Raw genomic sequence first — 12,580 nt, 5'->3', positions numbered from 1 at the left:
AGGAATGTATTTCTGCTCAACCCAAGTCCCTTAGGGAAGAGCTTAGTTACAATCAACCTGAGAGTGAGGATAAGTAATTCTCACTCTCACAAGATCATGCAAAGATGTACAAACACACATGCATTATCTATTATGCAATTATAAGAACTGATTTCTTTACAGTATGAGAGAAGAAAGAGGGGAAATCAGCCTTTCCTCATCGTTGATCAGCAGTACATGGATAGGGCTTGCTTCTTGTTGCTAAAATGGAAGAAAGAGCTCGAGAAGCAGGTGCTGTAATGAATTTACAGGCTTGCTGTCCTGTAAAACAGCAGTGATAGAAGAGGAAATATGGAGGAATTTGACAATGGAGAAGTGGGGGATGATGATGGGGATGGATGGGGCCAGTTTCTAGCTATCTGTGGGTGCTGTACATGAGTTTACAGCAAAGAAAAATGATGCTGAATGAAGAAAAACGAGCTCTTATTTATAGGAGAGGGAAGAGCTAGTACAAAAGGGGAAAGTGGAGTAGCACAAGACAAGTGTCCAGCCACATGTCATGAGATGTGACAAGTGGTGGGACACTTGGAAACTTGTGTGACAAGTGTCTTGACACTTGTCTCTTCTCTATGGGCTGAATACTATCAAGAATAGAAACAACCAAATTTAGTAAGCACAGTCAGAGTACAGAATTTACTATTTTTAGAATGACATCCCTATTTTTTTAGGACTAGCATTTTTAGGCTAATTCGAGGCTCCTAAAATTTAGGGACCCCCCAATATGGGTGTCATATGAAAGCTTTTTCCGTATACATTGCAAAAACGGGATCAGAATCTTCATGTGACTTTCCTATGCAAAGAAATGTGCATTTCAAGCTTTCAGCCCACACATGCACATTGTACAAGCATTTCATGATCATGCCATCTTGTTGATTGTAACTGTCTGTTCTGGCGGATCTAGCCCACACTTCAAGGCATCAATCCTTTTTGTGTGCGAGTCTAACCCTGATATGCGTGAGTTCTAGTCACAGGCGCCCAATCGGGCCATATAGGTGGAAGTGTGAACTATCCTTTCTCTAACCTAATTAGTGCAAAGGAAACAAATTCAATAAATCATTATATAGACAAATTAATGAAAAAGGATACAAATTCTGTTTCTATAGAGTTGTGACACTCGGTGACATTATCGACCTGTTGTTGACAGCCCTCTACTGCTGCATTTCAGCTGGGGACCTGCTGTTTCAGTCTTCTCACCTCCTGGATATTGACTGATGGCTGTATTGCTGTCTGCCACTCTTGTTGCCGGTCAACCACATCTAGGTTGCTGCATTGCTGTTTCAGCCATCTTCTCCACCAGAGGACTGATGCAATGCTGCCTTTTTGCACTCCTCAGCCTCACTGACACCATCTCAGCCTAAACAGCTGCGTTTGGCTTCCTATGCTGCCATTGTTACTTCAAGAACAGCACACACCAGATTTGGCCTTGAGTTTCAAATTTGGCGCTGAGTTTTTGTCAGTGGCTGTTGGACAGTCTTCTGCTCCTTGAGCATCACTTTGTTGTATCACACACCTCCATATCGGCAGTTTGCTCATGATTATCTTCATTCATCCTCATCTTTTCCACGAGTCCATTTGTTAGAGTTGTGGTTGTTTGTGTTGGGTGGAGAAGCTCTTGAATGAAGACTTATATCTAATGCACACACACACACACACAGAGTAAACAGGTGTAGCTCAGTTGGTTAAGTTGAACACATGGTGACCGAATGAGTTCAATTCCTACATTGGTACGGTTATTTAATGTAGAAATAGAGAAGGGAGATTTGAACCTGGGTTAGCAGGTTGATAGAACTAGTGGCTTGCCACCAGGGTAGCTACGAGAGAGAGAGAGAGAGAGAGAGAGAGAGAGAGAGAGAGCTCTTGACTAAAGGGGTGTAGCTGAGTTGGTTAAGTTGAACATGGTGGTGACTAGAAGGTCTTCAGTTCAACTTCTACATCCTGCACGGTGATTTAGTATAGATGTTACAAAAGCGAGAATTGAACGCGGGTCAATGGGTTTAAAAAAACAAGTGGCTTACCACTAGTGTAACCACTTGATCATGAAAAGAAAAAACAGAGAGCTCTTGCAATCTGTGCAGCCACACATGGAGGTTGCTTTCCACTTTTTGTGTTTTTGGGGCTGTTGCCATATCTAGACTATCCCAAATACGTTCATTTTTTATTCTGCTTCTGGAGTGCATAGTCACATTACTTGTCCGAGAGGCCACCTTCATCTTCAGTTTAGCATCATGGAACTCACAGACATTCTTTCCAAGGATGATTTGCTTTCTTGGCATGTTGTGGTTTCTTTAGTCTCCTTGTCAATCATATTGTGAGTCATATAGTTCACTTTTATTTTGTGTTTTTGGTAATTAATACAATTACCCTTTATTAAAAAGGAGAACTCATGCAAGGACACAAAACTCATGCTGAATAATAGATTGTGTAAGATAGATAATTGATGAGAGTAGGGCCTAGGTTTTCCCCCAATCCTTGATCCTTTCTAAATGTGCAAGGTGTAGAAGGTGCTCAGACCTAAGTGCACAACTCTATCACACACGTCTGTTCACACACAAAGGTGATAAAATAGCTAACGAACTCCCTTCGGGTCTTGAGTGAGTGAACTTGTGACATGAAACATAAGGAAAGAGAACCTGGGAATGTCTTACCTTGATAGAGGGATGATACACTTGGTTTTGGAGATATTGTTGTGCAAATTGATCACAGTTGACAAGTTGACTGTACAGTCCAGTTTTGGAACATCGTATTGAAGTTTCTTTGAGCTGTGTTAAGAATTTCTTCAAGTATTTTGGTCATCTTACTTTTCTATATACTAAGATTTCTTAAAACATAGTCCAGTTGTCTTACTTTCTTAAATGCTTTGTAGTATGCATTTGTCAATTTCTGTGCTGATTTATTATTAGGGCCAAGATTGAGAATGAGAGGAGGCTGGATTCAAAGAAAAAAGCATCCATGAAGAAAGCAAACCGAAAAGCTGGAGGCTGGGATTAAGGTAAAGGGACAGCAAATAATATAACTGATTTGAGGCTGTAAATAGGTACACTCTCAACATGGACATGAGATTGTTGTATGAAGTTACAGAAGCTCAGTGAAAATCATCAAAGTGGATAGGGGACCTGGCAACGTAAATGCTACCTTATAGTCAAGAAGCTTTGCAATGTGTATCCTGAAGGGCAGGAGCCATAATGTTTTTGGCAAGGCATCATTTTGTAAAATTTACTCACCATACCTCTACGTTTATCAAGTTATTGTATGTGATGGGGTACTGCTGTAAAGCAATCATTCAATTTACAGCTGATAGTACTGAATACATGAACATTCTGTGGGATTATAACAATGCAGACATGTGCATAAGCTGAAGCCAGAAAGAAACCCTTGGTCTCTTCCATTTCTTTTCCCATTTCTCTTCCCTTTCTACTGCAGAGGTAGATGTCACTGTGCATTATATAGAGAGCAAACGAAGCTCTATCATCAACTTGTCACAAGCTGAATGTGCAAAATAGTAAAACTAGTGTCTTTTGGGTGTTTTTTTGCCTGGTTTAAGAGGTCCAAGTTCCAAAATGTTAGCTGTTGATTTCTTTGAGTTCATTCATACAAGCTAAAGGGAACAAAGTTTTCAACATTTATGATACGAGTACTGTCTTCAAAAGATGCAGAATTCTCAGTGTTATCGATCAAGTCCTGAACTGTCTTGTCTTTGCAGCCATGAAGCATGTATTTTGTGGCGTTAGATATCCGGTATGCACGGTAAAGTTCATCAGAGATCCTTTCTTTCCCAGGAATGCCTGTTGGGTAGTCGTTCGTAGGCTTTCCAAATTCCCACTTTAAAGTAGCTCGTTTCATGATACGAAGTGTGATGAACCTGCCATGGGTCCGTCTTGGGGTAGGGGTGACTTGCCCCATGGAACACACTTCATGGGGTATTATCCAGCACTCTGCAATCCCACAAGTGTGCGGAAGCGTAACACGACACGGCACAAGAAAATGCCAAGTGAGCACGGGGTAAAAACAAGGGCCGCTCCCGAGGGCTGAGATTGTATTGCAAGTAGGCACAAAGGCAAAGAGAGGCAGAGGGCTAGAGGGACTTGGTTCACGGGTGAGAGTGGAGGTATCGACGCACTTCCAACTCGACTCGACACCGTGGGTGTGATGGACTAGCACAAGAGGCTCAAATCCCTAATGGAGGAGCTAATTGGACACGTTGGCTTGAGGGTAGAGCTTTGCAACTCCAAGTTGACTTACTTGTACACTTTGATTGACATTATCTATGTGGGCTCCATTAGCTAGTATTGAAACATGAATTAAAGGCTTGATTCTTCAAGGAATTTCATATATAGTTGATAAGCATCAAGCTGAATTGTCTAGAATGTCTCCATATCCTTTTGTCATATCTAAAAGATCACATTGCAAAGTGTGCTTGGAAAAGCTCAAACAGCTTTTGTAAGTGTGAACATATTCAATCTCTGGAGGATTGCAATGAAAATGCATCTCAAAAGTGGGAAGCCTCAAGAAGACATATATGACTCTTGTGAAAGCCAACAAGCAAATGAAAAGCAGGAGTACTGCACTGGTCCTATTGCAATCAATAGGTTCTTCAAAACTTATTGCACCTTGTAGATTTTGCATCTTTCAAACACTAATGAGAGCAGGCTTGCTTAGGAGTATGTTTTTAAAAGTATGCTTGGCTAGGGCTTACAACATAGGTCTAAGAAACTTAATTCTATTGTGTGGACAATTGTCCAACTTGCATGAGTATGAACGTCTTTCTATTGTACTTGTAAGCCTGTCTTGATGGGTTAGCATGAATTATCGAAGATGTGAGTATGAAGAAATAAGTCTTTCTTGTGTTATGGAAAGTGGTTTCTTTCACGTTTCTAGAGTACAACTTAAAGAAGACATGATAAGCTTTTGGTGAGCATGAATTACAAAAGATGCAATGTTGAAGAAAAGCAATATGGAAAGTAGTTTCTTTGAGGTTTCATAAGTGCAACTTAAAGAAGACACGACAAACTTTCCTCTTAAAGTTTTTTGTTTGTAATGGTTTTGGGTTATTAACTTTCAATATATAGTTACTCCCATGTATAGCTTGCATGCATTGATTATTTATATAATATCTTGAAAGTGAATCTAATCATGTATTGAATTTCTAAAAAGGTGAGGACTCTTGAAAACCATGTGCACTTATTGTTGGGTGGGTAGATTGGTACCATTTTTCCTTGAGATTGAAAGGGAAATCTAAAGTTTTAGGCTCTTTCCTTTCATTCAACATGCAACTAATTAATAAGGATAGGATAAGGAGGCCAATTGTGAAATGAGTAACATAAAGCAAACACCTTGGGGCTAGCAATGTGACAAAAAAGGGAAGGATCTTGCTTAGGTGTTGCTCATTGATTTGCTTTAAAATGTTATAGGCTCTCAAGTGTACCATTGCCTCCCAAAAATTGTATTCTTTAAAATTGCATTAAAGTTTTTAAAAATAAAGAAATAAATATTAGGTTAGGTGTTCTATGATTGGTCCCCTTACCCTATGTCATCGAGCTTACTTTGAGTTTGGGTTTTTATATATCCCTAACCTAGGTGTACAATGATAACTTTTTATGCTATTTTTAAATGAGAAGGGTTACTTACCAAGTTGTTTTTCCTAAAAAAACATGGATTCAACATGCTTTTCTTACGGCTCCATTCTTTGTTACATCCTTGTTTATTGTTTCAGCCTAAAAAGAATTGCCCGCTTTGAACCTACCCATGATTGATTGCAAATCAAAACCTTTTGATTAATGTGATTGTACAAAAAGATGCATTCTCTTTTTTAAGGGATTGGCACCTTCTTGTAGTGGACTTTGCCTTGTTCTTTTGGTGTATCATTGTTGTCCTATATTAAGCTTAGGCTATATTTACCTTTTGCCTTTTTGTCACAAACATCTTTACTAAAAATGTTATTTTCTTAAAAACAAAGAAGCAAAGATGCATTAAGGGACTTTAGAATACTGCAAAAAGACTCTCTTGGGTGTACTTCCAAAGCCAACGACTTTCCAAATTCTCAAATGTTAATGTAGATTGGCCAATACAATACAATGTAAAGAAGGCTATGGTTCTAGGTCAAAAGATCAAACCTTGATTATAATTGTTCTAGTGACCCTGAGCAACTTGGGATTAGCTTTGGGCATGCTTGGACTGAGATTGCAAGTCATTGCTCGTTCTTATAAACTATCCTTTACATAAGGATACGCTATTTGCCTTTCTTCATGAAAACATCAAGCTAAGTCAAATGTGCATCCTTAGATCATTTCTCCATTGAGAAGATTAGTTTTTTAGCATTGCATGTTATTACATCATGGCTAGGTGTGCTTGAGTTATAGACCATTCTTGGAGAGAAAAATTACCCTTAGTTGCTACATAGTGGGTAAGTGGTCCAATTTTTGTATTTTTTCATTTTCTTATAAAATATAGGGATATTTTCTTGTCTTTTGCATATTTCTAGCAGATGCACATATGTTTAAAAAAAAGAACTAATAATAGAGTGACATTCTAGTGCATTATATGCACTCTTTTCTAATATCCAAGTTTCCTACAAGTATAGCTTGTGCGAATGAGGAGTATTAGCTGCCAATACAAGAACTATGGCATTCAAGCAATGAAGTTCAAAATATTTTCATAAGTGTATTTTCGTAGTGATAACGATGCAAGTCAATAGGAATTAAACATCTTGGTATGTAAGCTTTTTGGATTGTTCTAGCATAACACCCATGGGGATTCTAGAATAGAACACAAATTCCATATTCCCCTCAAGGGCAAGTTTCTTTACAAATGAAACCATGTCGAAGAGGCATTTCCCAATATGTGTTTTTTCCTTTAAATTTATATTTTAACACCTCCAAACATACCTTCTTCATCAAACAACTGATTTCTCTAGAGCAATGTTATCCCCTTTCCTGCCCCATACTCTCAACTTCTTACAAAGTAACTTCTTCACTTAAAACTTGCATATGGAACATGGTTAGTTAATCTAGGTGGGTGAGCTTGCTAGATGGTTTAGCATAGCACTCAAGGGGATCCTAGTGTAGTAGAAAAATTCCACGTTTCCCTCAATTTAAGCTTCTTTACAAATGGAACCATGTCGAAGAGGCATATACCAATCACTCCTATCCTTTTAATTGGTTTTGAGCACAATCAAATGTATATTCTTCGTCAAATGACTACTTTCCTTAGAGCAATGTTATTCTTTATAGAATACTTGCACAAGGAACATGTGTATTTAAAAGTTGCAATAGTAAGGTTAGAGGTATTACTGCTACATAAGCTCTTTGACTTCACACATTTACACTCCTACTTTTCTTTCTTATTCTATATTGTACATTGTTGTTTCATGGTGATTTAAAGAGGGAGACTAGCAAGACACAAAGGTGACCTATCATAGTAGTTGTAAATGGAGATGCCTTTTTCCTATTGGTAAAGTAAGGAATTAAATAATTATTATACAAAAAAGGCAAGCATTTGGTGTTTTGTATATGATTATTTGAATATTTATGTAAGGCATACTTTCATGTCTAAGCCATTTAAAGTGGCTATTGTCATCCAAGAGAAGAATTTTTGCATAGTAGGAAATGATAGTCTCTTGAAAAACATTCATAGAAACGACACAATTTAGAATTTAATAAAAATTTGATGGTCTTTTTAGATAAGACTAGCTCAACATTGAGTACAGTTTTCCTTGACTTGTTGTGGATGATATTTTTCTTGGGATCTTGAGGTTTTTTTTTTTGCATGTTGGATTAAGTCGATAATGTTATTATCCTTCTTGTGATTATTGGCCTATGTCAGTGAGAACAATGGCCCCATTTTTATGTCATAATATCCAAGTAGCACAATCTAAGACTTCGTTACTTTGTTTCACAATTATCCATTGAGTGTCCAAATCAAGTAAAGTGTCCAAATCAAGTAATGCAAGCATACAAACTTGAAGTATTTTTATCAAAATACCCTCCCAAGCTATCACTTGGAATCGAAAAAAACTCTATCTCAAATTAAAGGTGAAATATGCTTTAGAAAATGATCTATAGTTTATTTAGAGGCAAATGTGTTTCCTTGGAGCAACTACACAATGGATGCAAAATGAAAAGGCTTCTCTTTTTCACTAATAAGCATTTCTCAAGAAATAAGCTACATACACAAGGAGTTCAAATAAAAACAATAGTTCGCTCCTCCCAACAAAACAAAGCCAAAATAAAAATGACACAGACATAAAGAATCACCTCAAGTTTGAACTTACAAGTAGAATGTGCAAATTTTGATAGTAGAAAACATAGCCTCTCAATAGATTTATAAAAAGGTGTATATTAGAACATGTTTATTTGATTCCCATCTTTCAAGTGAATAGCAAAACTAGTCATTATATGTTGATTACTTTGATTGATTAGCAAGTTGTAGCTTTGAGATAGGCTTGTAAGTAATTTGCCCTTATTCTAGGGTCTACTTGTATCACATTTTTGACATCATAAGGAGCTTTTCTTTGTTAGATTTTCCAACAAAGTGAAATTCATACAAAAAGAAAAAGGAATAAAGCTACATTAACTTCTTTTAGATGTCTTAAATGTGTAAGACAGAGTCACATCAAGAGTTTAGTTAAAATCCACATTGGAGTTACCATTAGCATCCCAAAGAAAAAATCCAATTGCCAAGGCTATAAAAGTTACTAATGACATCATGATCCTAAAGCAATTTAGTGCTTGGGCATTTTGAACTCTTTTTTAATGGCTTTGCAACTTCGATAAACTACCAACTTGCCCTCTTTACTAGCCGCCTTTACCTTGGGGAGTTCACCTAGTTGTGTTGTGAGTTGTGCTAGTGAAAGTTTACGTATGCTATATGTTTTGGTCCACTTGAAATATTTTGATTATTTGAATATTTCATACCTTGCATGTTTCTAAACTCCAAAGTTGCTTGATTATTTCCTTGCTTTGTGCTTTTGGTACCATCTAATGAAACTCTTTCTGCTTTCAAAATTGGCCTTAATTTGATTTGTAGCATGTGACTTTGAATATTCTTGGATGTCTTCATCATCTAGTTCCTCTCATGTTTCGCCGTGCTAACTAGCAAGGAGACCTCCTAAACATGCATGGTCTCTATTCTTTTGCAATGTACCTTCATTACCTACTAAAATGATAGTGTTTGTCATTCCCTCACTTGCTGCCTTGCTTGTTTAGATTTTGTTTAGCTTCTCTCGCACTTTCGTAATTTCATTTGTCTTCTCACCAATTTGTAGCTACCTCTACTATTAGCGTTCCTTCTAGCTTGCCATGCACATAAACACTTTGGAAAGTGAGTCTTTCAAAACCACATTCTCCACTTCCAAGTTGCAAACTTGTTAATAGGTACTCTTCTCATGGGCTTTACTCTAGACTTCAATTACGTATGGTTTATGATAATACATTATAGGGCACATAATTGCATTCCATGCATGTAAAAAAATCTCAACAAATATTCAACTCTGCATCATGAATTTCAAGAGATGAGATAATTGCTACATATAAACTCCAATTCTGTATATTCTTTTCAGAGTAGTTTTTTAGGTGTGGAATAGGTAAGGTAGTGATGTAGGATTTGTGCAATGTGTTCAACTCATGAACTTATATGGCATGTAATGCAGGCAAATTTTGGGAAGAAAGGAAGATGATTCGTACGCTTTTTGCTTTTTAAATATCACCTATAAAATCAAGCTTTAGTAATAACGTCCATTATACAAGCATCCTCTGTATATGAAAAAATAAGATATACATAGAAAAATGTAACTTACTACTTGAAAGTTCAAACATCATGCAGTGCAAAAGGAGGAGATTGAGAAGAGAGGAGGTAGACGAAGAGGAAAGGGGAAAATGTAAAATGAGATGGAAGAGGGAGAGGATGTTGCAAGAGCAGGGAAAGAAGTGAGTGTTGTAAGAAGTGGAGGGCTGAGTGAGAAGTGGGAAAGTGCTGTGATTCAAAATCCCCCAAAAGATGGTAGAAAACAGCTGGGAATAGGCAAAAAATGGAAAGGACAAGCACTGTTCATCCACCATCATGGTCCGTTGAACAGAAACATACAGGTTGCAAGGGTACAACTGAGCATTGTATGGATCTGTACTGTACCCAAGCAAGCAACCAGGGAAGTGGCATGCCTTTGAAAATACACACGTAAAAAAAAGAACCAGAAAGCAAAAACTAATTGGACTAAGTAGAACCCAAGTTGGTTGCTATGACATCACTAGTCACTAATCTTCAACAAACTTCAGAATTGTGCATTTGATTTCAGTACAACAAAGGGTTTCGCTTTACTCCCCCAAGATAGAATTACTCATGCAGATGCTCTCCTCAAGAGTTCATAAAGTTTCATATTGAGTGCCAGTAGACGAGATCCTTCAAGAAATTGCATCCACGAGAGTTCTATACATCTGCTTAAAGATTGAGATACTACAGACCTAAGAGTGCTCAGGTGAAGAGCTGGGAAAATCTAACTGCATCAAAGCCAAACAAATGGGTTAGCAAGTGCAGAATACATATCTCATAGCAATTTGCAACTTGGACTTGGTGCACCAAAGCAAACAAAATGGCATTCATATTCAAACCAAAAATTGACCATGGAGATATCATTATTGCAGAGTTGACCAGGCTCTGGATGCCCCTAAAAACTTGTCAGCTGTGAGCTGGTCATTCCATGGACATGTTGGCTGTAGCTAATTGCCTCTTAACTTCTCTTCTAACCCTGTTCAACAACTTAGACACCTCTTAATTGTCAGTTGTTGAGGTCGATGTGAATGTAGGAAGGGTTAAGGCTATGTACCCACACCTTCAAATAAGGCATTATGCATATGCACCCACCCCTCAAATAAAGCATCATCTATCAATACATGCTGAATATTAAACATTGGTAGGTTGAGATGATTCATCTGCAAAGCACCGCAGTTGCTTGCATCGTCTCTGATCTTCCACCATGGACTTGAACACCTCTACCAGTTCATCGAGCCCTAGTGTCTCTGGCTCCAATAACTTCAGTGCATAAACAATACTTTCTAGAGTAGAGAAACACTCGAGTTTTGGCTGTCTCCTCACCCCTTCGTACAGGCTGGGAGAGGATGCTTGAGGTAGTTTGTAATGTGGAATGAATTGAAGCCAAGGATTCTCGGAATAGATCCGTTTAGCTTTAGGCCACGTGCCATCCAAAACAATCAGGTGGCTGGGCCTGTCTTTGAGCAATTCAACCCCTGAATTAAATGTCAATTCATTTGCTGGTGCACTGGACAGTGACTCAGATAGCTCAACAGCATTTTCACTGGGATAAAGGAGGGCAACTCCACTAGGAATCAGATGTTTTGTAAACTCTGTCAGCAACAAGTTGTGAGCCTCATTAGCATTGTGATCATTGTAATGTTGCAACATGGATAAGTCCTCAGATGAAGAAACACCAAATATCTCTTCCAGTAATCTGACAGTTCTGAAGGCTTCGGCTTCTTCAGATAACTGTTCATCTGAAGCTGTATCAACTCCTGCATTCCATGGTGCTTTCTTTCCACCCCTGCCTGATATGCTCCTCTTTGAGCCAGGGATCTTTGGACGAACTCTAACTGACTTGCCTGAATGAACTTCTGGAACATCAACCACTGCCACATTTTCAAGACCGAGAAGGGCAATCCTCACAGAGCCTATTGGATGATCCTTCTCCTTAGGATTCTGCAAAATTGTGATCCTTACCTTGTTTTGCACAACACGCCTCAAGCGATCGCAAATGCACAGTTTCTGTGCCTTGTTGCACTTGTTGCAGAAGGGGCGCTTGATGGCTTGAGGGAGCACTGCACCTGCAGTGGCACGGTTGCTGGCACCTTCAAGGGTTGTGCTGCAAAGGCTGGACGTCCCTTCCCAATGCCCGTCTACACAGCTTGAAAGATGTACTTCACCATCACTATCTGCACCAGTTCCATCCTCATTCAGGTTCAATTCCCAATGTCCATCTGCAAAGCTTGAAAGATGCACTTCATCATCATCATCATCTGCACCAATTCCATCCACATTCAGATTCAAGACGTCGAAGCAGCTCATAGCCCTGTGTGCTTCCACCTGGATGCAGCATCCGTTTTTCAATCTCGAATACTCGCCCGCTTTGCAATCAAGCGAACGATGATCTCTCAGGATTTCCATCGATAGGAGAGCGGAATTACGTCTACTCTACCTGCAATCTCAGTCGTGTTATATCGACCGCCATTGTTTGATCCGAGACGATAACACTGGCTAGACTCGAAGAATCACACCTGCGGCCGCACACATCTGTGGGATGGTATGCCGGAAAGGTGGGTCCATCGGTAACATAAGCTCTTGCCGCATGCAAAACGATGGATGTAAACCCTAAACCCAAAGTTCCTTTTAAATCTTGTTTTTCTCCAAAAACAAAACTTATAATACCCTCACTTTTGTGTGAGAATTACCAAAATACCCTTCAAATTTCAAAGATTATCTGCACCTTACCAATGAGCTGCAGCTCAATCGGCAAGGGATGCAGGGGAAAAGGACCTCTTGA

At 38.7% G+C, this 12,580-nt stretch overlaps 1 protein-coding gene and 1 long non-coding RNA gene across 2 annotated transcripts; one reads left to right on the top strand and one right to left on the bottom strand.

The window, feature by feature from the left end:
* Positions 1 to 2,939: 2,939 nt before the first annotated feature.
* On the top strand, positions 2,940 to 3,434 carry LOC148016386 (uncharacterized). Its single transcript, XR_015688113.1, has 2 exons — positions 2,940 to 3,028; positions 3,112 to 3,434. It is a non-coding gene; the product is annotated as an uncharacterized LOC148016386 (long non-coding RNA).
* A 6,761-nt stretch (positions 3,435 to 10,195) lies between these two features.
* On the bottom strand, positions 10,196 to 12,379 carry LOC148016385 (uncharacterized). Its single transcript, XM_087664060.1, has one exon. The coding sequence runs from the start codon at positions 12,202 to 12,204 to the stop codon at positions 10,930 to 10,932; it is 1,275 nt and encodes a 424-aa protein (XP_087520186.1). The 5' UTR covers positions 12,205 to 12,379; the 3' UTR covers positions 10,196 to 10,929.
* Positions 12,380 to 12,580: the final 201 nt, after the last annotated feature.

The sequence above is a fragment of the Lygodium microphyllum genome, chromosome 23 (genome assembly GCF_053477565.2).
Source record: "Lygodium microphyllum isolate KBCC chromosome 23, Lygodium_microphyllum_v1.1.10, whole genome shotgun sequence".
Lineage (NCBI taxonomy): Eukaryota > Viridiplantae > Streptophyta > Polypodiopsida > Schizaeales > Lygodiaceae > Lygodium > Lygodium microphyllum.
The sequence above is the reverse complement of the archived record's forward strand: the minus strand, read 5'-3'. Positions and strand labels throughout refer to the sequence as shown.